Here is a 25,890-nt window from a genome sequence, read left to right on the forward strand (position 1 = left end):
CACCCAGCCATGACATTTTCCCCAACAGCCCCTACCCGGTGGGAAATTAGTATTACTCGTATATAATATCTATCTTTGGTCATACCACACTAATTGACGCCCAGAAATGGAGCCCGAGGGCCCCGAGAGTGATAGCAGGGAGTCTCTTCCCATTCGGCGTGCAGTAAGTGACCGCTTGCATAGTACTACTACTTGCCATAATCAGACTAACAGCCCAGTGTGACCAATGTCGTCTTAGAAAGGTATTCTGCGTTGGCAAACGGTAGATATCTATAGGCTTAGAGCCAAACTAATTAATCATGCTGGTTAGATACGATGTGACAAGCGTTCGCCTTGCTCCAATTGCCGTAGTTCGCAGATTGCTTGTCGCACCACAGGCGCAGGTCAAAAGCCTCGCGAGCCACGGAGACGAGTCCTAATCTCCGATCAATAGTAGGCGTGTCGAACGCAGTCGAAAGTGGAACCATTCTGACTTCCCCAGTGAAAAGAAAATCGATTTAATCGAAGATCGCCTGTCCAGCATAGAGCAAGTCCTTCGTGACGTGAAATCCACTATTACCTCCAGTACTCCTGCTGAAACCTGCTTCCATGCAACTCCAGATTCAGGACAGTTGACTCCATCTACTTCTGGACTTGTGCCTGACATCAATGCTACGTTAGACCAACACGAGTCTGGCCCTGCGTTCGAGGGCAATTCATCTCTTGCAGCCCATTCGGCTTATGCGAGTCAATTTCTGGAGACAGCAGTCTCACGTAGCGCGCTGCAACTATCCAGTCCAACGATCAACACCGCCCTTTCAACGCTCAAGCAGCTTGTCAACATGCAGGATAATCAGGCTCATCCTTCCTCACGCGACGTTCGCTTCCCCAACCAGAAAGCCATGCCGAGATCAGGACTGCGGAATTTGAACATGCCTCCTGTACAGGTTGTCTTACCACTGTTGCGCCATATGAAAGGTACCAAAGGTCATATCTTTCCATAGCCAGCGATGAGATCTAACTGGTTATCAACAGAGAATCCTTCAACTGTCTTACTAGGGTTTTTCCCTTTTATAACAGCCGACAGCCTTTTTGAGAGGTGCCGCCAGGTGTACTTCGCCACCGAGGAATACTCTGATGCTACGTTCATTGTGGTGAATGCATGCCTCGTATATCTTTTTAGTGAATTTAGCTTCTCAGAAAGTGAAACCTCAAAGCGAGAAATATATGATAAATATCACGACCTCTGTCGTGTTAACCTTGAGACAGGTCTAGCGAACCTGAGTCTTTTGACGCCTGCAACAATGGAGTCAATAGAAGCCCTCAGCATGGGAGTGAGTTCTAGATTTATAGATCCTCTGCTGGAGATACTAATCGTCTAGGCTATTCACGCAATCGAAATTTCGAAGCCCTCCTTGGCGTTAGCGTTGACTTCAACCGCATTTCGGCTGTGCCAGACGCTCGGTTATCATCGGGCCTCATCAATGGAGAACGACAGTTACACCGTGAAGCAAAACAAGCGCCGTTTATTTTGGTCAGTTTATGTCACAGAGAAAGCCCTTTCGCTGCGGCTAGGCCGTGCATCATCCATACAGGATTATGATATTTCATTACCCACCACATTTGAACTTCTTGGAGATTTTGAGCCGTGGAGAACTATCTATCCGCTATGGATTAATCTAGCCAGAATCCAGGGTAAGGTGTATGAGATGCTCTATAGCCCTGCAGCCCTGCGTAAGCCTGCAGACGAAAGGGCGTCATATGCCCGTCAATTGGCAGCAGAGATGCAAATGAACGTTGAAGAACCATTCAAGGTATGCTTTCTTCACAGGACTATGCTTTTATGTTGCATTCGCACAAGGCTGAGACTAGGTAGAAGGCCAGCCCGAAATTCTCGAACATCTCTGCACTTGACGAGATTTACCTCAAGTCGGATCAAGTCTGCCGCCTGTCTGTGTTGACCCTAATATACAGAGCTATCCCTGCAGCTGTGGATAGTCGGAGTACATTTGTAGACGACTGCATTGAGACAGCACGAGTGACACTGGAACTACACCAAAGCTGCATGACGATGATGGAGGAAGGTAACAGAAGTAACGAAGTCAAGTGTTCGTACCTACACTGGTATGAGTTTAACATATCTCTTTTAGTCTTAGGGTTATTGCGAATAGCTAATTATATAATCAGGACGATAATGTACTCGCCATTCGTGCCGTTCATCGTTCTGTTTTGTCATGTTATTGAATCCTCGTCCTACTCAGACCTGATACGATTGGAAGATTTTGTCAATTCGCTCCAGCCCAACTGTTCCTTGTCGGAGGCTATTGCGAAAATGCACCGACTCTGCCAGGTCCTCAGCAACGTTGCCAGACTATATGTCGAGGCAAAAGCGCAAGCCCAGACGCAAGAGAACGAAGACCTGGCGTCTGTGGGCCAAGAATTTGATGTTTATCTTAGTGCTCTTGGCTTAGCACCTACACAGGCCGAAGCCGGTGATGTTCGATGGAATGGACCTGTTCCTGTGCCGGGACCTATCCCCCAAGGTTTGGCCGAAGGAGCCGAAGGACAAGGATTCCAGAACACTATGCCTCCGACTACATTAGGCAGCTGGTTCTCGGGTAACCAACATATGATGGGACTTTTAGAGGAGGATCTATCGCTTTTTGATCCTTCTGCGTGGTCATGAACCTCTACATGTGCCGTATTTCGGCGCTGATGTATGCTCTGACATTGACACAGCATGTAGCACCCCCTGACGTCCGTGCTTGTTACACGTTTCAATATGTATGCCTTAGGCTTAATGCCCAGGTATAATTATTCACTGAGGTATCAAGAGAGGATGGAGGTCCTAATTAGATACACTTCCCTCCATCGACAATCATCTCTGCTCCGTTTATGAAACTGCCCTCATCGCTAGCCAAGTATAGACACATGTTTGCAACATCATCAGGATCTGTCAATCGGCCCAGTGGCACATTCCCGATGAACTTCTCGCGGTTCTCAGGCGTATCAGGCATACCGGTGAACATGGAAAACAGGCCCGTCCCTGATAGAAGGGGGCTAACGGTATTGACGCGGATATTGTGTGGACCATACTCAGCTGCGAGACCTTTCGTAGCCTGTTCGGGTTAGCCAACAGTTAGGTTCGCGCAAAAGTCTACAAGATTAACGAAATGTAGATCTCACATTCGACACCGCGCCCTTAGAGGCATTGTACCAGACCAACCCTGGCCGCGGCCGCGATGCACCTGTAGACGAAATATTGATCATGGAACCGCCCTGACCCTGTTCCATTAAACGAGTCACCAAGGCCTGAGAGCCGAGGAAGATTCCTTTGACATTCACGTTGAAGACACGCTCCCATTCCTCTTCGGTGACCTCAGCCGTTGGCTACTGCGAATCAGCAAACAAGTCTCAGCGATAAATCCCGTCTCAATCCATATACCTTGTTCCGATACGTTATCCCAGCATTGTTAACCAGGATATCCAATCTCCCAAACTTCGAAAACGCCAGATCCATCACGGCCGTCCAATCGTCAGCCTTGGTGACATCCATCTGCTGAAAGACCAGACTCTCCGGATTCTGAGCGGCGACTTTTTGTCCTCCTTCAACATTGATATCGGTGATAATCACCTTAGCCCCCTCCTCGCCGAATCGACGGGCAATCGCAGCACCAAAGCCCGAGCCGCCGCCTGGTTCATCATTAGCGATATGCATCCCCCGCCACGAATTATAGGATAGGAAGATACCAGTAACAATAGCAACCTTGCCCTGCAACCGAGCACCGGAAGTCAACTGCCTCGTCATGTTTTATGTAGTATATGATTTGTCTTGCGATAATGAAAATACTTGGAGTTCTTAATTGACCATCGTAAGATACACGAGAAGATATACTGGTCGCTACGCAGAGTTATCCGAGGGCCAAGAGGGGTGAAATGCGGAGGTGCGGTACGAATGCCGAGCGCTTGCATCGCACCCATTGGACGACTCTCCGCTCTTACCCCAGACCTATTGGGCGGAGTATGTCTCCTGTACAGAATAACCCATTTCCCCGCGTTAGTATCTCTTGCGGTAGCCGACGTAATATTCGGTACCAGTTCGGACATTGGTAATTCTTGCAGTAGAAGCATAGAATAACGTTAGCGGGGCAGAGTTGCTGTTGTATACTCATATCCGATAGTTTCCTGACCGAAAAGAAACACCAGAACATAACAACCCTCACATTAAATCAAAGAATATGCTACCACCCCACCGGAGTCCAAGTAGCCATCTCGGCTCTCGTCCGAGTTTGATAAATAACATTGCCTTGCATAATGCATAATGATAAGGGGCCGAGTGTATCAAGATAACCTGATGAATTGACACCGAAGTCACTATGAATGACACAGTCGCTAGTAAGACGATGGCCGCAGTCAGTGTACCTCATATTTTGTAAAGATATCCATGACTGTTTTTCTAGGACTAGATTGGTTGAGGAAGAACCCTGGTTTGTGGTGAGATGTGTTAGTATGAGTATGAGTTAGGGTTAGGTGTTCCCTGCTCTCTGTTTCACAATATGAGAGAGTGGTGGTTGAGTGTGTGTATGTGTTTAGGTAGCTTGGTAACCCTGCTCCTTGTAAGTGAGAGGAACCCCTTCTCAGTGAGCGGAAGAATTCAGATATATCTCTCTGATTCCAGATAGTTATATCTTCCTTGTGGAGTGGAGCAAGAGAAGAAGATCAAAAGGTTCCAGGACATCATAAAGAAGACACGCTTACGCGCCACCGTAGCTCTATATGAGGAGGCATGGTATTACCATACCATCGATTATTACGTCCTTGTTCGATTGATAGGTACACCCTCGTGACAGTTACAAAGTCTTCCAGCGACAGCTGACGATCTGTGAATATGACCATTGTGTCGGAACTCTTGACTATTGATGATTAACTATTGACTACCGCAGAGGTCTAGGTTTGGGTCCATGTCCATGTCCATGTCGAGCACGCCATACTGAAATGAAGATCATCGAGATCCCAACTAAAATCAGTAGAGTACCCATTGCTCTTCTATCTAGAGACACAAACGTGAGGGGGAATAATCAAGACTAAAGAAAGCCAAAAGCAAAACCCAAGTAAGCATATCCTAAACCAGTCAAAACCACGAGAACCCTCTCAACGCTAAGTTTTTTTTAAAAAAAGAATTAGGGTGCCCCGCTTTCCGGCCCCCAAACAACTAAATTAGATTAAGTAGGCTTAGGAAAGTCAACGGACATGGATCGTAATTAAATTAACCGTGGAAGTTTGGGACGGCTGTTAGGATGGAAATTAAGGTTCTTCAGTAATTTTACCTTGCGGAATTGAGTTTGACGGTTGTTCTTTCTTTTGTCTTTGCTTTTTTGGAGCGGAATGCTTCGGAATAATTGATGTGGTGGTTTTTTCTTTGATTGTGGGAATTTTTGGTGTGGGTGTTCGGATGCATTTTCCGTACTCTTTGTGGGAGGGGGATTTGTGAGTGGGAGTGTGTGTAGGATATACTCTGTAGTGACAGCTTGGCATGGAGAACTAAGTATATCTCTAGTCATTTTGGTTTTTCTTTCAGTGGAGAGGACCAATACGACGAAATGTTGGTGGTTGTGGTGATGGTATGTACAAAGTAGCGATCGCTTGTACTAGGGCTAGTTTGTCACCACCTCTAAACACACCAGAGAAACCAAAATGGGTATCCAATATCATTAAATTAACTATAGTACATATACCAAATCATTATAGTAGACATCATAAAGACCCAAAGAGGGGGCCATTAAATCTCTCGCAAAGTAGCCAACTTTTATCCTCATAATCCAAACAAGGAATGCAAAGCTTCACGCCCTCCTCGACACCGAAGTCTCAACATCAACCGTCTTGAAGATGGCGAGCGATCCACCAGGGTTCTCTCCATAGTAATTTCGATCTCCGTGAACGGTCGTTTCGACCTTTGGCTCGCTTTGAGCATTATGCATCAGAACGTCCTGGTCTGAGGTCATCTCGAGATAACTCATGCGGCTTCGGCTTTTGTCGGTTTTCATGCTGCGGCTTTGGTTCTTCATCTTGCTTAACTCGTGGCCGGAGGTTCCGCCGGTGGCTTTGTTGCTGCTGGAGTATTCGTGATAGACGCGGGAGAGGATCGCAGAGAGGGCGGGGAGACAGGCGCAGATGACGCCGATGGCGATTTCGGCGTTTCTGTTTGGTAGATGTTATTTAGTTTATGGGCATAGAAAGTAGAAGAGCCAAGGATGGATACTTACCCGAACATGTTAATCCGCATAAACGCCATGGTGCCATCCTCCGATTGGCCCGTGTATGCGATCAATATCAGTCGGATGATACTCGATGCAACAGCGAGACCTCCTGCGCCCAGAATACCCATGACTCGCATCTTCTTCTTCGTTGGGAGTTGTAGACCCAGGGTTAACGGCAACGGGACAAGGAGGATGATAAGGTCGCTGACTACGCTGACGACAGCGTCAGCCATGATGATGGAACGCTGATTGAGACATGTGCCCGGGCGATCTGGGTCCCAGAATTTGGAGATGGGGTCGCAGATGCGGATCTTGACGATAACGGCGGGGATGTAGTAGGCCAGCATGACGCCGAGGAAGATGTAGATGAAGGTCACGGCTTTGCGGAATGGGCTGAACACTCGGGTCATGATCCATAGGAGCGAGACTTTGGTCAGATAGGCTGTTGGTCCGTACATGACCATGGTTACGTAGACGGTCTGGAGGGGTCAGTAGGGTGTAGCATTTCTGGGGAGGTTGCGAGGTACTTTTTGGAAGATAATCTGGTTATGGGGGGATACGTCGTCGATGTGTAGACCTCCTCCATGTGCTCCCACTGCTGGTGGTTAGATGTGTACAGATCTGTGAGTCATAGACTACTTACTGATGAGCGCAATGATGGAGTAGCAGACTCCAAGGAGCTGTTATCACGTATGACTTTAGCACATATGATCAGTTATAGAGAGTCAAAGGCTTACCCAAGCACCTAAACAGGTCCCTGTGAGAAGTTAGCATGCAGTCTATTCTCCCGGCAAGCATGTCACTCACAGTCTTCTTTGTTAAAGCCGTTGAGAAGGAAAACCCGGGTGTATGCACGCATTAGGAAGAACAGAGTCATTGCCGCGATGCATAGTGACTGAGTCGCTGTGTTCCATTTCTGTACTGTTCTGTCAATAGGTTTGGCATCGTCTCGTTCAAAAAGCTGTCCGAGAGTCATGTTGGGTGACTGACACCATGGGCCACCTTTTGCAGTGAGTGCAACAGACTAGACAGGGTTTAAGCCCGAGATTAAGATAGGGTATTGAAGAAATAGGAGCTAGGGCTCTAGTACGGGAGGAGACAGGAGAACACTCCGTAAAAGCTTGGACAGATCAAATCTACATTGAGCTTAAGGCTTATATTAAAGCGTATCGCCGACTATTTAGGGTTCCGGTCTGGGATTTGCCCCTGAAGGGAAGGGTACGAAGAGAGAAACTAGTGCTACAAATAGTGTCAAGAGACCACCACAGTTTTCAGGCTGAAAAAACAGAAGTGATGGAGGTCAAAATGACATGACAATTGCCACAGACGGTGGTATGGATCGACTGATGCTTTGCATGATCTCGATATATGATTGGCACGAGAATATGCGGCCAAGGAATGCAGATCCAATCCAGAATAGAGGTATCGTAACGAACTCTCCATGGATTTCACTACCATGGGCCGGACTGGTGGACTTTTGCCGTCCTGATGGGGAAAATGCCGGTTGTTGCTTTCATAGGTGATCGAAATCAAGTCTTTAGAGAAGGTCGAGCCTGACATGGAGAAGGCCAAGATTTCACGGCAGAGAACCGTTTTTCTCATAGCCAAATCAAAGAATCTAGTTTTGGGTTAAAGCAGAGGCGGGTCCGTGAGCGAATAACCAAGATGAATCACGACGCAGGTCGGACCTTTCTCGGTGTCCGTGTCCCAAGCTTCAGGAGTCAAATGTTACCTAAAACGCTCCAGTCACTAACGGCTTTTAGGTTCTTTGGAACCGTAGCGGAATCCACTTCCCGCCCGAAGTGGATGCACTAATCGGGTGTAACCCTTCGGAACTAAGCCCTACCCAGTAATGATATGTCGGGGTGACCCTACAAACTGGATATACCTGAGGGACTGGCGAAGGATTCTTTCTTTTTACCGAGAAATTTGTCACAGTCCCGAATAACCGAAGTCCATTGTCTTAGCATAAGAGCCAAGCACGGGGACTGACAAGATACTATTATATTAATTTTCGGGATATCTCCGTATGTAGCGCGACCATCTGATACCTCATTAGTCATAGTAATCTGGAGCTTGATGTGACTTTATTTGCTGGTTTCAGGAAATTGACGCCCCTGGTATCTTTCACTACAGGGGTAGTGTGGGTGTGCGTCCTGCAACCATGTGGAAGCTGCACTTTCACTTGTCTGGGGCCAACTCATCCAACAAATATTCTCACAAAGAATACGGTGGGGGACTTGGGGCAAATGGTTGTTCTATGATATAGATGTAGCAAGGCCCTTGACAACCTTGCTACCGCGGAACTTTGAACGTTGATTATCTCCTTCTATGTTGTTCCTTTTTGTTCTTCTTGGTGGTCGTTGCTATAATACGTGCTACTAATTCTCCGTAGCAAGATACACTAACGCACGAACCAGGATATTGCAGATATTACTTTTGCGGCGCCTTGACTTAATATCGGCAGGGGTGATGCATCTAGAAGATAGCCATGATGTTTGGTGGCGATGACACGCCACCGGGCATGTTCAACGGCACAGACGCCACAAAGAAGCTCCATCGTTGGAGATCCTGGCAGATGCGTGCCAATGCCTCGAGATCAAAGAGCTCGCCTGTCACATGAATTAGAGTAGATCCATAAACGGTTTCGCCGAGCGGCTCAGATTTTCAACTTACCGATTGGCATTCCCCATCCTGCGAGTACATACTCATGCAGGAACACATCGGACTGGGGCGGGTAGACCTGTCACAACTTCCTTAGTGTAATTCAAAACATGCGTCCCGCAGGCGCTGTTCGTACCTCCCAGCTAATGGTGTCGCTGGCAATCGCTGCAAATCCTGAGTCCCAAAGCCATCGGAGCATATCTGTCGTGGCTTCGACTCCAGCATGTTCCGGGCTCGGGTTGTCAGAGTATTGCTTCTTTTGCTCATCCGTCATCACGGTGTCCCATTCTTTGGTTACTCCAACACGGACAAACAGGATATCGCCCTTCTGGAAAGTGATGTTGCACTCCTTCGCGATTTCTAGGATGTCTGATAGTCGCACCTGATGAGTGGAGAAGGTGCTGTACGTGATTCCCTTCTTCTCCGCCCATGCGGCGTAGTCAATCAATACCCCGCGACCTATGACCACAGAGTGAGGCTCATACTCTCGGAGAGATACAGGAGAGAACACCCAGAATAAATAGGAAGATGCATACCTGCAATACCTTCCCGCGCCCAGTGCTGCATGCCAATCCGATCGTTGCTACGGTCGTTGATCTCCTCAGATGTCACACCGCCGTAGAATACACGCTCGGTCTGGCCAGGGACGGTTTGAGAGAAGTGTCGCAGTCCATCCCACTGACTACTTTGTTCTAGATGCTCGAACTATTAGATAAGACGGTTGCCGCGCTTCAGGTACATTGAAAACCCACGAGGATTCATGGTGTAAATATCATCATAGGCCACTCCGCCCAGAAGAGGGACGATCTTGTGCTGGCACGGCTGACGGTTTAGGTTTGGATAATTCAACTTCGTTAAATCCCACCCCATCGTGACTCTCCGACCAGTCTTGATTTCGGTCGAAGCGGCTTTTGCCACCACTTCGGAGGTAAGGATAGCTAACTTCCCAAGCCCTTCTTCATAACTACCAGGCTTTCCCACCCACACTTGTTTGGGGTTGGGAAGCTCATCGAAAGGGACATCGAAGGGGGAAAGGCTGCCCATGATTTTAACGGCGATCGAAACTACTTGTAACGGGGTGATCAAATGTACGCCGCAAGGTATATTTCCAAAAAGGAAGAAAATTATAAGAAATAGCGTGAAAGGTCCGTTTTACATGTAGCAGGTCAGCTGTTATGCGGCAGGGTTGTCAAGCTTTAAATCTGCTGTAAGCTTTCCTAAACTTAATGCCTGCATTCGACACCCACTTGTCCACCAAGATATTGAGTCAAAAAGTTTTTAGAGGGGCGCCAATATCGTGGTGGGACGGCGTCTAGCGGGGAGCAGCTTCGAATAAAACACTCGGGGCCACACGGGAACCCAGCTAATGGTATGCCACAAGACGGCCAACGTACTTTGTAACGTGCAGCCATCAAGTGGAGTAGATGGACATTGCAACGTGTGTGAGACTGTGAGTTCGTTAAGGGAACACAGACACGCACTGAATTTCGTACAAGGAAATGATAATCAAGCACCGGGACGGGATTTGCCAATTATGTGAGTAGGTTTAAACCCGGTCATACCAAGTTTTAAGGACAACCAAACGGTATAGGATTTGCATAGTCATGCATCTGAATGGGCGAATGGCGAGGCAAGGGATCATGCCAATCACTGCCGCAATCGCCCACTCCCTCCTTCGTATGAATTGGCTGGAAGTAGTACGTAGTACTTACTAGTAGGTCCAGTCTGTGGAGGATGCATGTTGACAAGGTAAATAATCGTTTTCAAGTCTGTGGTTCCATCGGACTGGTGGCATGGGCATAGGGAGCAGTGCCGACGGCCCGAAGGAATCGTTCCACAACTGTAGTCATAGAATGTGTAAGTATTGGGATGGTGGTGGAGTTTTCAGAGACAGGGATTAATTAATTATTTAAGAAAAGGGAAGAAAAAAACAAGTCACGGGCGATGGCTTCCCGAACATAGTTTAGTGGCCTTCTGCCGCTGACGCCTCGAATCCCTACTAAAGCACGGAAGCACCACTAGACTATCAAAATACACGAGGCGACGAGGAAATGTCCCACACACCATCTCAGGTTTTAGCGCCGGTCTCATCATGCAGCATATCCCTAATCCAGCAATCATGCCTCTCAGACTCGAGATTTTGACAGAAGGTGGACCCGAAACATTCTCCACGGTCCACCCTCGCCAATGCACACCATGCCATGCGTCCTACTAGTATTCATAGCGGCCTTACAGCTTTTCCGCCATGAGTACTTAGTTTTATAGACTAATGCAATAAAGGAGTGGGTGTCTGCTAAAGTTGTTCCCCTGTCGTTGTACTGACTACTGAGTGGTTGCCGAAAATTTCAGTCTCGAAGCTGGTGTGTTGATCCTCTGTGAAGCTAGTTAACAGTAGCTCGCAGTCCTATCTCGACAAGATTTCTTTCTCCTTGGAGCTCCTAAAAGGGACACAAAAGTTTGTACGTACGAAGTTTGTGAAGCGAAGAGTCCCTGGTCATATGAATTGACCTGTCAATTCTGTGCCGCATTTGTGCTGTCATATTCGTACTGCTCCTTGAAACAACCAAACTCCGGCTCTGTGCAAATCCCTGCAAGGGAAAAACGACCTGTCCATCATGGGTACGTTCGGGTCCCAGACCAGCACTTATAACAAACTGGTCGCTATTTTCGTCGCTGTTGGTTCAATGGTAAGCGTTGCCTCACCTGATGCCTGCCTGGCAATGTTATGCATTCTAATTGGCCCTTGTATAGACCTATGGCTATTGCTCCTCAATCATCTCCAGTACGATCGGTCAACCAGGGTGGTATACCTACTTTGATCTTCCACAAGAGGGTGAGCCGGGATATGCTTCGATTACGACACCAGCCATTTCCACCGCCAATGGCGTCTTCAGTGCTGGAGGTGCTGTTGGCACACTATTCATAATGTGGTCTTGCGATTACTTTGGTCGAAAGGTCAATATTCAGTTGGGTGCTTTCTTTTCGATGTTTGGAGGTGCGCTTCAGGGAGGCGCGAACTCTCTCAAGTATGTATTGCGTCATAACTCTTTTCCAGAGACGATTCCCTAACAGCTTCTCAGAATGTTCCAAGCCGGTCGGTTCGTGTGTGGTCTTGGAATCGGTATCCTCGTGACTGTTTGTCCCATGTATCTGTCCGAGATGTCGAGTGCTTTCCGTCGTGGTTGGCTGGTCGGTCATCATGCGATCTTCCTGGTTTTCGGTTACATGCTTGCTGGCTGGGTCGGTTATGCATGCTACTTTGCTGAAGGAGAATTGGGCAGTTTCGGCTGGAGGTTTCCTCTGTGTCTTCAGTGCCTGCCAGCGATAGTGCTGCTCCTTGGATCACCATGGCTTCCTCGTTCCCCTCGGTGGCTTATTTCCAAAGGGAAGCACGAGGAAGCTAAGATTGTGCTTCAGAAGCTTCGCCAGTCACCAGATGATCCCGACAACCTAGTTGCTAAGGAGGAATATTTTCAGACAGCGGAGCAGATCCGCCTCGAAGCGGAGAGGCTATCCACTTATGGCAACGTGTGGAACGCAGTTTTACGGAAGAAGTCGTATAGAAAGCGAATGGCAATCGGCTTCCTCACTCAATGGGGTGCTGAATTCGGTGGGCCATTGATCATTGTGAGTATCAAGTTTCCAAAGGCTATGTTTATACTAGACGCACTGACCTGGGCAGAACAACTATGCTGTCCTTCTATACACCAATCTTGGAATGACTGGGGGCATGCCTTTGCTTCTAAGTGCTGTTTGGCTGACTACAGCTGGTAAGAGGATATGGTTGTTCGAAGAATGTACACTGACAGCATCACCAGGTGTTTTATACAACCCTCTTGGCGCCTGGCTTCATGACAAGGTCAACTCACGTCGTGGCATGTACATCACTGGCTTTGTTGGCATTATCATCTCCACCTCATGCTTGGCTGCAATGACGTCCGAGTATGCAGGCACCACGAACAGGGTCGGAAACGGATTTGGAATTTTCTTCATTTATCTCTACTTGGCTTTCCAGGGGTTAGTACCAGCCATTTATTCGACCATCCTATCAAACAACTACTTATTTCTGATAGAACCTTCTGCGACACCACTATGTACCTCTATGTCTCTGAGATTTTCCCGACCGAAATCCGCCCAATTGGCATGGGATTCTCGCTTTTCGGACAATTTGCTGGTGCGTTTAGATATCCTACAGAGGTGTCTATGAGTCTTCCAATTGACTAACTGATCGTAGCCACCCTCATTTTACTACAAACAGCCCCTATGGGTTTCAACAATGCTGGTTGGAAATACTATCTGGTTATCATCTGCTGGTCAGCTGTTTTCATTCCAGGTAGGTTCTCATGCCCTTCAGATTCCCCGCTCTTGCTTACAATTTTGCAGTGATCTATTACTTCTTCCCCGAGACTGCGCGGTTGACACTCGAGGAAATTGCAAAGAACTTTGGAGAAGAAGTTGCTGTTCACGTCACTGATGCGACCGACGAGGAGAAGGCCCAGCTCGAGCGGGACCTAGCCGCGAAATCTGACAGCTCCGAGCCTGCTGGTTCGGTCAAGGGTGTTGAAACTGGCAATAAGTCAGCAACAGAGGGAGCTCACGAGGCGCCAAGGATTGAATGAAAGCCGTCCGAGACTCTTAATAGTTGGCCACACTGGCTGTCCAGTCACTACCATCTGCGCTCTATTCTGTCCCGTAACTGGGGCACTTGAGTTCGACACTCATGACGCTCTCTTAGCAGGCATTATTATAATCGCCTAGAACTTGCCGTCCCCGAATCAAACCAGGGACCACGATGACGAGGTTCCCATTGCACCTCATACGATCTTTACGACATGACACTTCAATTTAGATGAGTGGAATCTTATATAGGCTATACATGTTGAATCCTAATTTAGGCCAGATAATGCGATGAGATGCCCTGGCACGTTGTCTTGAATAGTTACCTTATCTTATATCCTATAGCAGATCTCGTATGTCAGCCATGATGCTAATATTGCACTGTAGAGTCGAGATAGCACTTTGTTCTAGTCAAGGGCTATAATGACGCCATTATAATAAGTCATCGCGTCGGTTTTATAATAGCGGGGTTAAATCGGGGTATATTAGACATTGATTTCTCTTCTCTGATCACCCATTCCAATCGTCGTTCTTTTCATTCATTGTCTTACAAACAAACATCTTATCGAAGCGTTGACCTAGACCGTTTAAACAATGTCTTCTTTCTACACCGACAAAACCCCCGATCCCGTCAAAAATGCCAAGGTAGATCTTCCAATACACATAATGAATTACCTCTGATGTTTCCCTCGCAATGCAAAATAACTAATGAACCAAGGGAATCCACCTAATCACCTCCCTGACCCCAAACGGACGAAAAGTCCACATTCTCCTAGAAGAACTCAAGGACGTCTACGGCCTCGAGTGGACAACCAGTCTCATTGACCTAGACACAAAAGAACAGAAAAAAGAATGGTTCCTCAAACTCAATCCCAACGGTATACAACCATTTCTTGGTCCAGGAAAACCAAACGACATCAACTAATCCCATCCCTCCAGGCCGAATCCCCATTCTAATAGACAATACCAGAAGCCCACCCCACCCGGTCATGGAATCCTCCGCAGAACTGCTCTACCTCGTCTCCAGCATCGACAAAGACCACCAATTCTGGTTCTCGGACCCAATCGAACAAAGCGAAGCCTACCAATGGTTGATCTTTTGGCATGCATCGGGGCAACCGATCCAGGGACAATATAATTACTTCCGGAGGAATACGATCGATCCTCGTATGTTTATATTCTAGTCTGGTTTTAGGTGCGAAGTGATGTTGATATTCCTCCTTAGATGCAACGACCCGCTTTAGAGACGAGGTTCTCCGGATTTACCAGGTTCTGGAGGCGCATCTGTCAGGAAAGCATAGTTGCAATGCGCGAGAGTACCTCGCTGGACCCGGTAGTGGGAAGTATAGCATCGTTGACATCAATGCTTGGGCTTGGATTCGGACCTATCGGTCTATTGGGTTCTCGGAGGATGAGATTGCGGCTTGGCCTTCTTTAGGGCAGTGGGTGGATCGTATCGCGGAGAGGCCGGCTGTGCAGCGCGGATTGGGGGAATGGTATGATGAGGATGTTCATCCGGAGCTGGTAGTTAGGACGGAGTGAGTCTTAGGGGGTGTTGATACTGATCGACTCCCCTGCTCGGGTAACTCAGTCAAAGGTGACCATGCATTTTGAGACAGTTCTTAGAGGGCTGCGTACGTATAGATTAACATACCATTTGTTGAGACCGTGAAAAGTCGACGGAGGAGGCTTGGGAGGCTTCTATTCAATATTCAGATTCAGTGCCCATGAACAACAGAAACTATGAGAAAACGATGCAAAAGAGCCAGCTGGCACGTGTATAGTAGGAATCCGGTACCAAGAGATATCCGTGATTTGGGAGTCAGATCTGAATGGCATAGCCTATTGCTGGCTTCGACTTGCAAGTCAAGTCTTCCTTGAGAAACCTTGCCGCATGATAAACACCATGCATGTTCAGACGAACCCTCCCATAAGTTATGAATAATAGGCGCATGATATCCTCAAACATTGAAACACTGTGCACAACATCTAAAGATAAGAAAATATATTATCTAAAGTCGCACGATAATCAGATGGATGTAACCATGAGCAATTCAAGCCTATAGTATATCAACAGCACTATGTGGAAATAACATATGGGTGAACCTGGTTAAGAAAAAGGGGGAAATAATTCATTTTGACCGTCTGGTCGATTTAGTCCGCCATACGGTAGACTATATCTACAAGACGGTCAAAATACAAATTTGTTGTTGAACATTTTCTCATCATCCCTCAATTTATGCTTTCTCTATAATATTTATATACCATCTTACTGGAAGTTACTAAAGCAAGTAGATCGACTAGTCTTAAAAATGCTGAAGTTTGAACAAAACTGAAGAAGAGCATTCACTCTTTGATTGATATCTAGTCGTTCTATATTGACTCTAGTCAACTCAAGCAATACGTATTTTCTTAATTTTCGAACAGTATCGTATATTTACAGAGATATAGAAAAACAAGAAGTGTGTTCTATTAAACGGAATAGTATTGTAAGAATATAAAGAACGAGGATATATATTTCTAACTTTGTTTGTGACCAATCTTCGAGAAGACTAGTGAACGTTTTAGAGGGAAAAGTCATAACCTTTCCAAAGCTGTTACTAACCCTTCGCTTGTACCCGTGAAGATACATCAATATCTAGGGGCCCAAATGTAGGAGTGAGTTTCCAAAAGTTTGCTTCAGAGAGAAACGTGCACTGGCTGGGGTGTGTAGAATGCGCGTATGTGCGGGTGCTTATGGGAATACTTCTATTGGCAAGAGATAGATAAGTAGAATAGATAGCTCTAGTGATAATGTATGATAATAGAGTACGAGGATTAATGTGGAGATTAGACTGTTCCATATAGATTAATAGATGGGGTTTTGCAGCGCATGTCGCAGGTTTATCTCGGGGTTTTACAGGGTAGTATGCATCATCGGGGAAGTCGCACAGCGATATCCGATGATATTCCAAGATGGCCAACCTGGTGTAGACGGTGTCTTCGGAGTTGCACTTAGGTACAGTGATTCGCGTTGTATCTGGCCAAAAACTGGAACTCGATATATCACTATCTCCATTGTGTTGTCGACTGATCCTTATGTATACTATCAAAGTTGCGGTACGTATTTGGCTGAGGCATCCTATTGACAAAGTGAAGTCGACTCAAACGCTTAAGGTTCCATCCATCATACACTTCCAACGGCGAACAATACTCTAAATGCACCTCTATATCCTTGACCTCCAATTCTTGGATCTGTCAAGACTCAGCGGGTTCGATGTCAGGACCAGATATCTATAAGAGCACCGACTACTCATGACTAACGAAACACAAAATGGGCCGAAGATATGGATTCACCTTACACCTTTCATGCGGGTCCAGGTGGTCTAGGCTAGTCTCTCAAACTTTCTTATCTCACCACGTTCAATAACCCAAGCAACCTTCCACTGAACTACGCACACTTGGAGAAATAAAACCCAACCTTCCATGAAATCTCTCCGCCGAAAAGCGCCGAAACCCTCTCGCTCCTCACCACTACCTCCAATATCAGCTGTGTCAGGTGGATCCGTCAATACCAAAAAGAAGAAGAGATCGACCTGAAGCCGGGCTTCTCTCTTCGGCGACCCGGAATATCACAAGTGATTCCTACTGGGGATGGCGTTTACTAGAGCTAAAAAAAAAAAAAAAAAAAAAAAAAAAAAAAAGAAAAAAAAAAGAAAACGAATATGATTACATGGAGTCAATAATCGTCAAGAGTGGATTCTGGATAGGTGGAAGCCGAGCTAGTAGTACGGTTTAGATAGAGCGGTATTCGCTTCAGTTCTTGCTGGGGAATTTGGTTATGAGGATGCTTCAGGTTGTTCGATGAGAGAGGGTTTCTTTCGTTGCCCTTCTTTGCTATTATGCGGTATTCCTGTCTTCCCTCTATCTGCTTGTTTCATTTCTTTCAGTATGCCGGAGTGGTACATGTCTATCTATGTGTGCCTTGAGCTGTCTTTCTTTCTTTTTCCATATAAGATGCTGTGCTAGTTAGTATGGCTAAGACAAAAGAACACGCAAGATACTTTCTAATAGTGAAAAATACTATTACCTGATTCATATACGAGGCATGCACATCCCCATATCCGGTAACTATAAATAACTATTAGCATCACCCACCTGATCAAGTGTACCAATCAGCAACTAGTCGAGCACTATAAGATAATATATCCGACTCAACAATCACCGGATAGAGATGTGCTATTCCAATCCCTGCCAGCTTCCCTGTTCAACGTGGTGAGGACGACGCATATTATCCGAATATATCACCCGCGGACCTCTTCCGAGGTCAATCACCGGGTATGCGTATGCACAAACCCGAGGCTATCCCCGGTTCTTTCACTTAAGCACCTTAAGGTTTATAGTTACCTTACAACTAATCCATTAGACTCAAGTCATTTTACTGAGTCTAACCTCATCTCATCTTATCCGTAGCCATGGTCCGGTAAACAGTGGTTCAGCTCTCAGACCTCTTCTTCTGCAACGGAGGCCGTTGGTCCGTGGGGTTTTGTTGGGATGGTAAGCTTTTCTTTCTCAACTGAAGCCCTTCATGTCAGCTCCATCTACCTTCTTCCGGAGCATGGTGGTCCGTGGTTCAGTTCATCAAACTCGCAACCTTATTGTCCCCTGTGGCCGATCTTAGTGGTTATCTCCGAAATTGTCCGATGGCAGCCGAGTTTCGATGAGGGAGAAAAGAGCCACTTTCAAAGTTGAATGCCTTTGTGGCTTGGTGGATAAGCTTTGTTCTTGGTTCTCGGGTATAGGATAATAGACTGTACGAGAGAAGTGTGATTTTATTTCAAAGACAATAACGTGGGCATACGTAATGGAAGCATAATTGATCAATTAACGATATTGTCCCAACGTTCACTGGTGGGAGGGTCGATGGGTCGAAGAACGTGTCTTGGTCGAGAATCAGTATCACTGTTCCAAACCATTTTAGGAACATCTTCCGGTGGAATTGTTCTTCCAACATCATGGAAATAGTAATTCCGCTGGAATGCTAGGTAGGGTCCTGTGGAGCACGCGAGGGAACATAATAATCCTTCAGGCTCCAGGATCTTCCGGAAAATAGTGGAGTCGCCTGACACTCGGGGAAGTCGAAGTTTGGTTCTGGGATAGTACTTCCCCGAACAGCATAGATAAGCGCATGCCCCTTTTCTGGTGGCTTGTGCGCTCTTTGTTCTGTCCCCTCCTGATACTGTTTTGGGTTGGAGATGGACACCCTTTTCGCCGAAATTATGGTACGTAGTTAGATTAGATCGACTTGGTTAGTAATCAGTCTTCCAAATCGTGAAAGCCTATTTGAGTGTCGCGTTGTGGCCTGCGATAATCTCGTACGGATAGTCTCCGTCGGGCGAAGGGCGAGTCAGTAGTATATGATTCGCGCGGCGGAGAACCATTTCTGGAAGATTAGAATCTATCATATGCGAAGGTAACCCGGAGCATGTGAGCTATAAACGAGATCCTATACTCTTTACAGCGTGTGCCCTAATATTGCAGTGTCGGCGGAGGACTTTCGGACCCGAAAGCATGACCGCCCGCGGGATGGCATAGGCGATCAACGCCTTTGGCAGAAGAAGGGACCTTGGTTTGTGAAAGATGACCACAGCCAAGGGTGGCTGGCTGATGGAGTCTTAACCTTAGTTGATCCATATTTCTGGGATCTGACTGAGTTGACCATCAAGGTCGTGCCATATTACGGCACGGCGGAGTTCACGATACCACAAGTTGGGTGTGCATGGGCCCAGATGTGGCCATCTGCCGACGAATGCAAATACCGTCGATCGTGGCATAGTGGGAAATAACAGGAGAGACTATAGAGGAATGAACTGACCCTGACGCAATGATTGCCAAATGACTTTACTATTGGCTAACGAAGCAGGAGTTCCACGGATTAGGTCAAAGTTAGCGACGCTCACCGAAGCCTTGATGGTCAGCAACGGGCCGCAGGATCAGCAGTCCTCCGTACCGTCGCAAGTGACAACGTCTTGATTGTTAATATTCGAATCTCGCCCACGTTCTCAGGGACCGCCTGGATAATTAAAGTTACAAAGCCTCTGACATACGTATCGCATAGTTGAATCTTATTCATTTATCGTCCCACTTCATTTGTATGAAAAGTGAAACAATCCATGCTATGCCCAAAGGGTTCGGGATCTGGTCGATCCTCAGTTTGAGCCATTGAACGAAAGCCGGTGCCGGTGGGAGCCCCCGACGGTACCAAGGACGGATGACTGTCGAACTGCATGATAGAGTTGAGAGCTCGCTCTTGGCATTTCAGGTTGAACAGTAAATCACTAGGAGGCAACCGGAGCAAAACTCCCTCGCGTAGGTGTGGTACCGCGGAACCCGCCCAATGTAACCGCGGCTTCTGTGCAAGATGTTCTCGAATGCCGCTAGATCTCATTCAGCATAGACTAGATAGTAGACAGGTAGGACACGATCGTTTGTAAACGTTTCAAAATTGCATGGATGCCTATAGCCAGCCCTTCGGTCACGGATAATTTTCATCCATATAGTTTGTTATTCAGAGCGTGGGACTAAGGCGGGCGATTTCGACTGCAGCCAGGGACCCGGTCACATATTACAGCAAGATTGTGTGCGTCGATCGGAGTTTTGACTGCAAGAGATATTGCCATCTTTTCCCAATTCGAAATGTACTAACAGGGATAAATGCCATTGTTCAGTCGTAACGATCAAGACAAAGCCACGCGGGAGGCGGGTCGAGGAATTCTCGAATGAAATGGCACGAGGTGACAACTCGTTTTAGTAAAGTGGATGAATCCAGTACTTGGCGCTAGTGATAGCCAGCGTTAGTTCGCTTCTCGGCGTGAATCCTTTTGAGACCACACCCTCGGCCTCTCCTCATGACCATGATCGCTACTGGTCAGGGGAAACCAAATCCTTAGCTTTGGGACGATCACCAAATTATAGGCCAGCAGCACTATCGGTTGGAATCGTGGCAAGTGGATCCTGTGGGGAACCGAGAAACAGTGGCCCAGACTATTCAGTCCCAAATGAAGTCACAGAACCAGAGTAACTGGTCGTTCCATTGGGCAGACACGATGAGGTATTTTTTTCCACCTGCAGATGAAAGGTTATTTCGCACACTAACACTGGGGACAGTGGCCTGCAGCTAACGACTACAGTGACCGCGGGATTGGGAATCATAAAGAGCAGCAGTACTAGGGAACAATATGATCAACCACTAGGGTCGATCAGCAGTCGTGGGAGATTTTTGGACCAAAGACTTTCTGGGCGGAGGGAGCATCCACCACACACCACAGTATGACCACACCACCGACACACAGACATTTTGGTAGCATTTCATTTTACTCCGCTTTCGAGTCGTGGGGTGGGTTTTAGAATTCGAATGGTGTGGATGATCCATCTGCATGTGAGAAATTGAGACAAGAGGGGGTTGTGTTGAGGTTGAAGGAGAAGGGAAGAACGAGGATAAATTGCATATTTCGGACCCCAAGTCTCAAGAGAGTCCAAGAGTGGGAAATTTGAAGCGTTGAGGAGTAAGAAGAAATGTGACTTCTTTTTTTCTTCTAAATTCTCACCTCCAGGATTTTCGGTTGCCCGCACATCCAAACGGGGGTCAAGCCAATCAAACGCTGCGAAAGACCCACTAGAACCAATGATTGAGTCTCTTCGCCTGTTTTTGGAAGGTTCCAATGAGTTCCCAATTTAATTAAATTGCAATTTAAAGGTAATTTTGAAAAAGAGTCTGTGACGAAAGTTAACTTTTCATTTTGCCTCTTTTAACTACGACTTCGACTACTACGAACTATTCTTATCATCATCATCACACCTGCTATCCTCAGACTCACTCTCGTTTCGTCCCATTCTTCCTCCGACATATCTACGTCCCACTTCCTCGCCTCTCCCCCAATGTTCTTCCCCTCAATGAGGTGTTAATTCTTATTCCTTATCGTCTGGCTATCCCTCGCTCAGGCGGGACCTAATTCTCTCCTTCGCCTTTATGTCTCAACCCCAAGGTTTCTCCTATACCAATCCCATCTCACCTCATGGAGATCCAAACGGTAGTCTGCGCACAGGCAAAGCCTCCTTCAGCAACCCCGCAATCCGCGCCCGCACCTGAGAAAAGGAAGCGGGTTCGCCGATGGCATCACCGGGGGTTTACCGGCTGCTCGACATGTCGTCGACGTCATGTTCGCTGCGACGAGGCTTCCCCGTCGTGCAAGAATTGTACTCGCTTGGGTCTCGAATGTGATGGCACACAAGGACGGATGACCTTCAAGGTCTATGGCCCCCCTCAAGCGCCGGAATCTTCGTCCTCACCACCAAAGAAACGAGAGGCAAAGAAGCCTATCTCGCATGTCCTGGATCCCACCGATGGCAATAAATTGATCAAAATTGAACCCGGCGAAGAGGATGAATCTTACGATGCGCTAGTAGTATCGCCGACCACCATCGCCGAGTCGAAACCAATGAAATATCGATTCCAGGAGCCTATTTCGCCAGCCGTCTTCATGTCGTCTTCATTAGATTGCGTGGACGGTCGCTATTATACTCATTTTATCGACAGTGTGGCAACCTTGCTACTGATCTATGATAACTCAATCAACATCAACCCATACAGACGATATTTCCCCGAATTGGCCCGGTCATCGCCAACTATGGCCAACGCGATGCAGGCACTGGGAGCATTACATCTCGCAAACACTTCTAGAGGTCAACAACGGAATCTACACTTTCAACGGGCCATGGGCAAATATGGAGAGGTGGTCAAGTCTTTCCGCACCCGATATACGCAGCCCGACCAGAACCTGCAGTTAACGGACCTCGCCACTTGTTTACTACTCTCTCTTTTCGAAGTAAGTCGCTTCTTAATTTTTGTCGCCCGGGCACCTGCAAATCTTATTTCAAGGTGCACAGGCCTATGACGTTCTGAACAAAAGCTGACTTAGCTAGATGATGGACTCCCAAAACCATAACTGGAACATTCATCTGAAAGGTGCTCGTGAGATATATCGTCTACTCTTCCTCCCGAATAGTGACCCGGCCAAAGAGGCGCAACGCCAAGCCGAAATGAACCACCCACTTCGACACTTTCTCGTTTCTCTTCTTTCTTACCTTGATGTCGCAGGCGCTTGTGCTACTAGCGAAGGGACTGTAGTTGAGGGCAGCTACTGGAGAACGCATGGTGGCGGCTGGGAATATAACCTGGGTATCCCAAGTTTGTCGACCGATACATCCGCTGAGAATCCCCTTCTGGTGGAACTTCGCCAGTGTTGGTCAGTGATGATGGAGATTCAAGCAGCCATCAGTTCTTTCGGGAAGGCAAAAAGCGAGGGGCAGATGCCCCCTGAACAGCAAGACTTGTTGTACCAGGATCTGATGGGACGCCTAGTCCAGTGGCGGCTCAATGCTCCCAAGTGCATCCAAGAAGTTGGCGAACTAGATGACGAGAGCTTAAAGCAATATCCCTACCCAGAGGTCTTGGAATATGCGGGCTGTATCGAGTCGTACGAAAAGGCGACCGTTCTCTACTTGCACAAGGTCGCAGCAGCGGACCGCCCTGATCGTGTTCCCCAAAGAGCCCTTTTAGACATGCTTGCATCGCGAATTTTAAACCTCATTGAGAAACTTGCCAAAGATGTTGGCCAGCTAGCAGTTCTATGGCCTCTGTTTACCGCAGGGCGCGAGACTCGTAATGAGCGCGAGCAGAAATTCGTGCGGGAAACCATGATTAACCTACAACGGTTTGGATTCAAGGTACGACACAACGATTCTCCAATACTTGTGACGTGAATACTAATCCTTTTTTCACAGAACGTCGAAAAGGGCCTCGAAGAACTGGAGAAGGCATGGTTCAAGCAACGCGCATTCCCTGAAGGGTGGATAGACAGGATGGAGGACGTTCGGTCTTCGATTCTCCTTCCGTGATCTCGCATAAAGCACTCGATACGACTACCCAGGCTTTGACCCATCTGGGGCAGTCTGAGCACTAGCTACAGAAGACGATTGTATCGTCTACTACCCATACAACCTCCCTCTCATGATTGAGGGTACCATCTTCGCAATCTTTGGTTTTCATTAGCGACGGTCGGGGATCTGCGTTCTGATTAATTGATAAATGTGGCGTTAGGGCGCGGACAGCCATCAAACGGGGCCGGACCCTATGATTCTGATTCGTGGAAATACTAATAATGTTGGGATCATCCTGCGAGGCTACTCGCTACTGGATATCTAGCCCTGCCCATCTGCAGGAACCTCCAACATGAAATTACATTAAAGCTGGAACATACGGTGTATAGACTGAGGCGTTTTCATCAACAAAAATAGACATAGATGACACAGTGATTGATCGACCAAATATTGGCATATCTCATGAAAATAAAAAAGAACTAGTGTGCAAACCACGATACTAGCATGATTATGCGGAATGCCATGATCTATAACAAAGACATCAACGCTATAATATACACTCTAAACATCCACCCAAGTCTATCCCTGGCCCCTTTTTGAATTTATTAATACCACCCACCGAGTACTAGGTACCGGACACTCCTGTCCCTTTACAGAATAACTCAGATCATAGCCGGGGAGTACTGGTTCCCTGATCTTCACCGGAAGGCCGCTCCACCTCCTCCACAGTCGCCTGGGCGCCTTTGCTATCGATGAAATGCGAGATGCGGTTCCGAGGCAACCACGCCTCCTCCGGCATAGCAAAGTACGAAATAAGCGCAAAAATAGTAACACCAGCCATTATAATGGGAGCATCTACAGACAAAAAGTTAGTCAAACCATTCACAACCACCCCCACAACTCAAACAATACAACAGAGACCAAAACGAAAACGAAAGGAACATACAATTCAAATTCGCCCCGGTAACGGGAAACGCATACGGCGAAAAGAGAACGGCAACAACCCACCCGTTCCAGAACACGCCGATGAACTGGAACGGCTTGCTCCACTTCCCGAGGCTCCATTGGGGCTTGGGAAAGCGCTTCGGGGTGCAGATGAGACGGGCGAGACAGATGAGGCCGTAGGCTGCTGCGCTGGGGACACCGGCTGCGGAGACGAGAGATGTGAATGCCACATCGGAGGGGAGGAGCGTGCAGGTGACCAGGGCTGCTACGGCCCAGACGACGATCACGGCGTTGCGGGGCTGGCCGTTGTGGACTTTAGAGACCCATGATGAGAAGGGGAGCACGCCGTCGCGGGCTACGGCGAAGACGAGACGCGAGGCGGCTACGATTGCGATTGCGGTGTTCTTGTTTTGGGTTTGGTTAGTTGGGCTGTGATGGATGGAGTAGGAGAGGGTTAGACTTACGAGCCACAGGGCGACAATGCAAATGACGTTCATGAAGATGTGGCCACCTCTGCCGAGGACAACGGCGTAGAGGGGGACGAATGGTTGCGGGGAGCCGAACGAGAAGAGGGTGTCTGGGTCGGGCTGTGGGGTGTCTTAGCTAAGTGAGATTTCAATGTGTTTGGCTGAGTCGCTGGACTTACCGCGCAGAAGAGGAATAGGATGATGGTGGCCAGTCCTCCAATTCCGCTCACTACTGTGCTCCAGAAGATGCCTCGCGCGGCAGTTATGGAGGCGTTTTTGGTCTCCTCAGCGACGTGGCCGGATGCGTCGAATCCGATCAGGATACCTGCTGTCGCGAGATAGGACAAACACCAGTTCCAGCCTGGCGGGGCGCCGGTGCCGTTGTAGGTCGACATGAAAGCTTCTTCAGCGGTTCGGAAACCCCAGGTGTTGTGTGCTCCGATGGGAAGCCAGATGATGTTCAGAATGAAATCGAGCAGCACGACCATAGATGAGAACCAGAACACATAGCGAAAGTATTTGGCTACTGGGTGTGAGTGATATCTATATCAAGAGGGAAATTTGCATTAGGGGTCTGAGCATACGCGGCATGAAGTTCAAGATGGCAGCCAGTGCTAGCAGGATCTCTGTGCAGATCCATTGCACCGCACGGAACTTGACGCTCGATGTGTCCGTGGGGAAGTCGACGTTGAAGACCGTCAGCTCCTGGAAGACTAGTTAGCACGCTTATTCTGGGTTCAGCTGGAGTGGACGAATATTAATCATCAAAACTCACCGAGAGCATGTAGTTCACAGCCGCTTGGGTGTTGCTGGCGCAGAATGTCGTCCATGCGGTAGTACTCCACCATGCGACGATAAAGCCAAGGAGGCGGCCAAATCGAGGACCACCGGCTTCAGCAGCCCACAGATAAATCGAACCTGCAGATGGAGAGGCAGAGCATACCTCCGCAATGACCGCAGCCGTGATATATGTGAAGACCATAGTAACTAGATAACTCGTCCTTAATTTGGGTGAGTGACCGGTACCATACAGAAATACCATC

The 25,890-nt window shown here is 47.7% G+C and overlaps 8 protein-coding genes across 8 annotated transcripts; 4 read left to right on the plus strand and 4 right to left on the minus strand.

The window, feature by feature from the left end:
* Nucleotides 1–106: 106 nt before the first annotated feature.
* On the plus strand, nucleotides 107–2,665 carry F9C07_2232940 (fungal-specific transcription factor domain protein; the record flags this gene model as incomplete). Its single annotated transcript, XM_071509923.1, has 8 exons — nucleotides 107–163; nucleotides 219–242; nucleotides 311–432; nucleotides 482–957; nucleotides 1,015–1,313; nucleotides 1,362–1,793; nucleotides 1,856–2,103; nucleotides 2,167–2,665. The coding sequence occupies 8 exons, from the start codon at nucleotides 107–109 to the stop codon at nucleotides 2,663–2,665; spliced, it is 2,157 nt and encodes a 718-aa protein (XP_071366566.1).
* Nucleotides 2,666–2,831: 166 nt separating this feature from the next.
* F9C07_10622 (oxidoreductase) lies at nucleotides 2,832–3,787 on the minus strand (the record flags this gene model as incomplete). Its single annotated transcript, XM_071507455.1, has 3 exons — nucleotides 2,832–3,098; nucleotides 3,166–3,369; nucleotides 3,425–3,787. The coding sequence occupies 3 exons, from the start codon at nucleotides 3,785–3,787 to the stop codon at nucleotides 2,832–2,834; spliced, it is 834 nt and encodes a 277-aa protein (XP_071366567.1).
* A 1,892-nt stretch (nucleotides 3,788–5,679) lies between these two features.
* Nucleotides 5,680–7,032, minus strand: F9C07_1579910 (uncharacterized protein). Its single transcript, XM_071508215.1, has 4 exons — nucleotides 6,880–7,032; nucleotides 6,764–6,831; nucleotides 6,243–6,715; nucleotides 5,680–6,177 (listed from the first exon to the last, which is right to left on the minus strand). Coding segments are annotated over exons 1-4 (900 nt in total). The 5' UTR covers nucleotides 6,881–7,032; the 3' UTR covers nucleotides 5,680–5,819.
* A 790-nt stretch (nucleotides 7,033–7,822) lies between these two features.
* On the minus strand, nucleotides 7,823–10,033 carry F9C07_1579924 (uncharacterized protein). Its single transcript, XM_041292212.2, has 5 exons — nucleotides 9,653–10,033; nucleotides 9,437–9,592; nucleotides 9,037–9,359; nucleotides 8,913–8,979; nucleotides 7,823–8,848 (listed from the first exon to the last, which is right to left on the minus strand). The coding sequence occupies exons 1-5, from the start codon at nucleotides 9,942–9,944 to the stop codon at nucleotides 8,715–8,717; spliced, it is 972 nt and encodes a 323-aa protein (XP_041146548.1). The 5' UTR covers nucleotides 9,945–10,033; the 3' UTR covers nucleotides 7,823–8,714.
* Nucleotides 10,034–11,515: 1,482 nt separating this feature from the next.
* On the plus strand, nucleotides 11,516–13,519 carry F9C07_2106860 (MFS sugar transporter; the record flags this gene model as incomplete). Its single annotated transcript, XM_071509014.1, has 7 exons — nucleotides 11,516–11,587; nucleotides 11,652–11,926; nucleotides 11,981–12,527; nucleotides 12,583–12,917; nucleotides 12,974–13,074; nucleotides 13,135–13,233; nucleotides 13,284–13,519. The coding sequence occupies 7 exons, from the start codon at nucleotides 11,516–11,518 to the stop codon at nucleotides 13,517–13,519; spliced, it is 1,665 nt and encodes a 554-aa protein (XP_071366569.1).
* Nucleotides 13,520–13,764: 245 nt separating this feature from the next.
* On the plus strand, nucleotides 13,765–15,642 carry F9C07_1580235 (glutathione S-transferase). The gene is made up of 5 exons (XM_071508217.1): nucleotides 13,765–13,997; nucleotides 14,100–14,162; nucleotides 14,236–14,395; nucleotides 14,457–14,684; nucleotides 14,743–15,642. Exons 2-5 carry the CDS (start codon nucleotides 14,112–14,114, stop codon nucleotides 15,057–15,059), a joined length of 756 nt encoding a protein of 251 aa, XP_071366570.1. The 5' UTR covers nucleotides 13,765–13,997; nucleotides 14,100–14,111; the 3' UTR covers nucleotides 15,060–15,642.
* Nucleotides 15,643–21,571: 5,929 nt separating this feature from the next.
* On the plus strand, nucleotides 21,572–23,453 carry F9C07_10617 (putative C6 transcription factor; the record flags this gene model as incomplete). Its single annotated transcript, XM_041292219.1, has 3 exons — nucleotides 21,572–22,381; nucleotides 22,479–23,282; nucleotides 23,340–23,453. The coding sequence occupies 3 exons, from the start codon at nucleotides 21,572–21,574 to the stop codon at nucleotides 23,451–23,453; spliced, it is 1,728 nt and encodes a 575-aa protein (XP_041146550.1).
* A 649-nt stretch (nucleotides 23,454–24,102) lies between these two features.
* On the minus strand, nucleotides 24,103–25,889 carry F9C07_10616 (putative amino acid permease; the record flags this gene model as incomplete). The annotated part of the gene is made up of 5 exons (XM_071507454.1): nucleotides 24,103–24,290; nucleotides 24,382–24,967; nucleotides 25,027–25,370; nucleotides 25,432–25,552; nucleotides 25,623–25,889. The coding sequence occupies 5 exons, from the start codon at nucleotides 25,887–25,889 to the stop codon at nucleotides 24,103–24,105; spliced, it is 1,506 nt and encodes a 501-aa protein (XP_071366571.1).
* Between the last annotated feature and the right edge of the window lies 1 nt (nucleotide 25,890).

Source organism: Aspergillus flavus, chromosome 4, assembly GCF_009017415.1.
Source record: "Aspergillus flavus chromosome 4, complete sequence".
Taxonomy (NCBI): Eukaryota; Fungi; Ascomycota; class Eurotiomycetes; order Eurotiales; family Aspergillaceae; genus Aspergillus; species Aspergillus flavus.

What these genes read in the sequence shown, in the direction of transcription:
- F9C07_1579910 (XM_071508215.1), bottom strand. An exon ending in ACCAGATTATCTTCCAAAAA is followed by an intron (nt 6,716 to 6,763) that starts GTACCTCGCAAC and finishes TGACCCCTCCAG; the next exon opens with ACCGTCTACGTAACCATGGT. An exon ending in ATGCGGATTAACATGTTCGG is followed by an intron (nt 6,178 to 6,242) that starts GTAAGTATCCAT and finishes TCTACCAAACAG; the next exon opens with AAACGCCGAAATCGCCATCG.
- F9C07_1579924 (XM_041292212.2), bottom strand. Translation starts at nt 9,944, where the DNA reads ATGGGCAGCCTTTCCCCCTTCGATGTCCCTTTCGATGAGCTTCCCAAC. An exon ending in GCGACACCATTAGCTGGGAG is followed by an intron (nt 8,980 to 9,036) that starts GTACGAACAGCG and finishes AAGTTGTGACAG; the next exon opens with GTCTACCCGCCCCAGTCCGA. An exon ending in AGGATGGGGAATGCCAATCG is followed by an intron (nt 8,849 to 8,912) that starts GTAAGTTGAAAA and finishes TTCATGTGACAG; the next exon opens with GCGAGCTCTTTGATCTCGAG.
- F9C07_1580235 (XM_071508217.1), top strand. Translation starts at nt 14,112, where the DNA reads ATGTCTTCTTTCTACACCGACAAAACCCCCGATCCCGTCAAAAATGCC. An exon ending in CCTCAAACTCAATCCCAACG is followed by an intron (nt 14,396 to 14,456) that starts GTATACAACCAT and finishes CCATCCCTCCAG; the next exon opens with GCCGAATCCCCATTCTAATA. An exon ending in GAGGAATACGATCGATCCTC is followed by an intron (nt 14,685 to 14,742) that starts GTATGTTTATAT and finishes ATTCCTCCTTAG; the next exon opens with ATGCAACGACCCGCTTTAGA.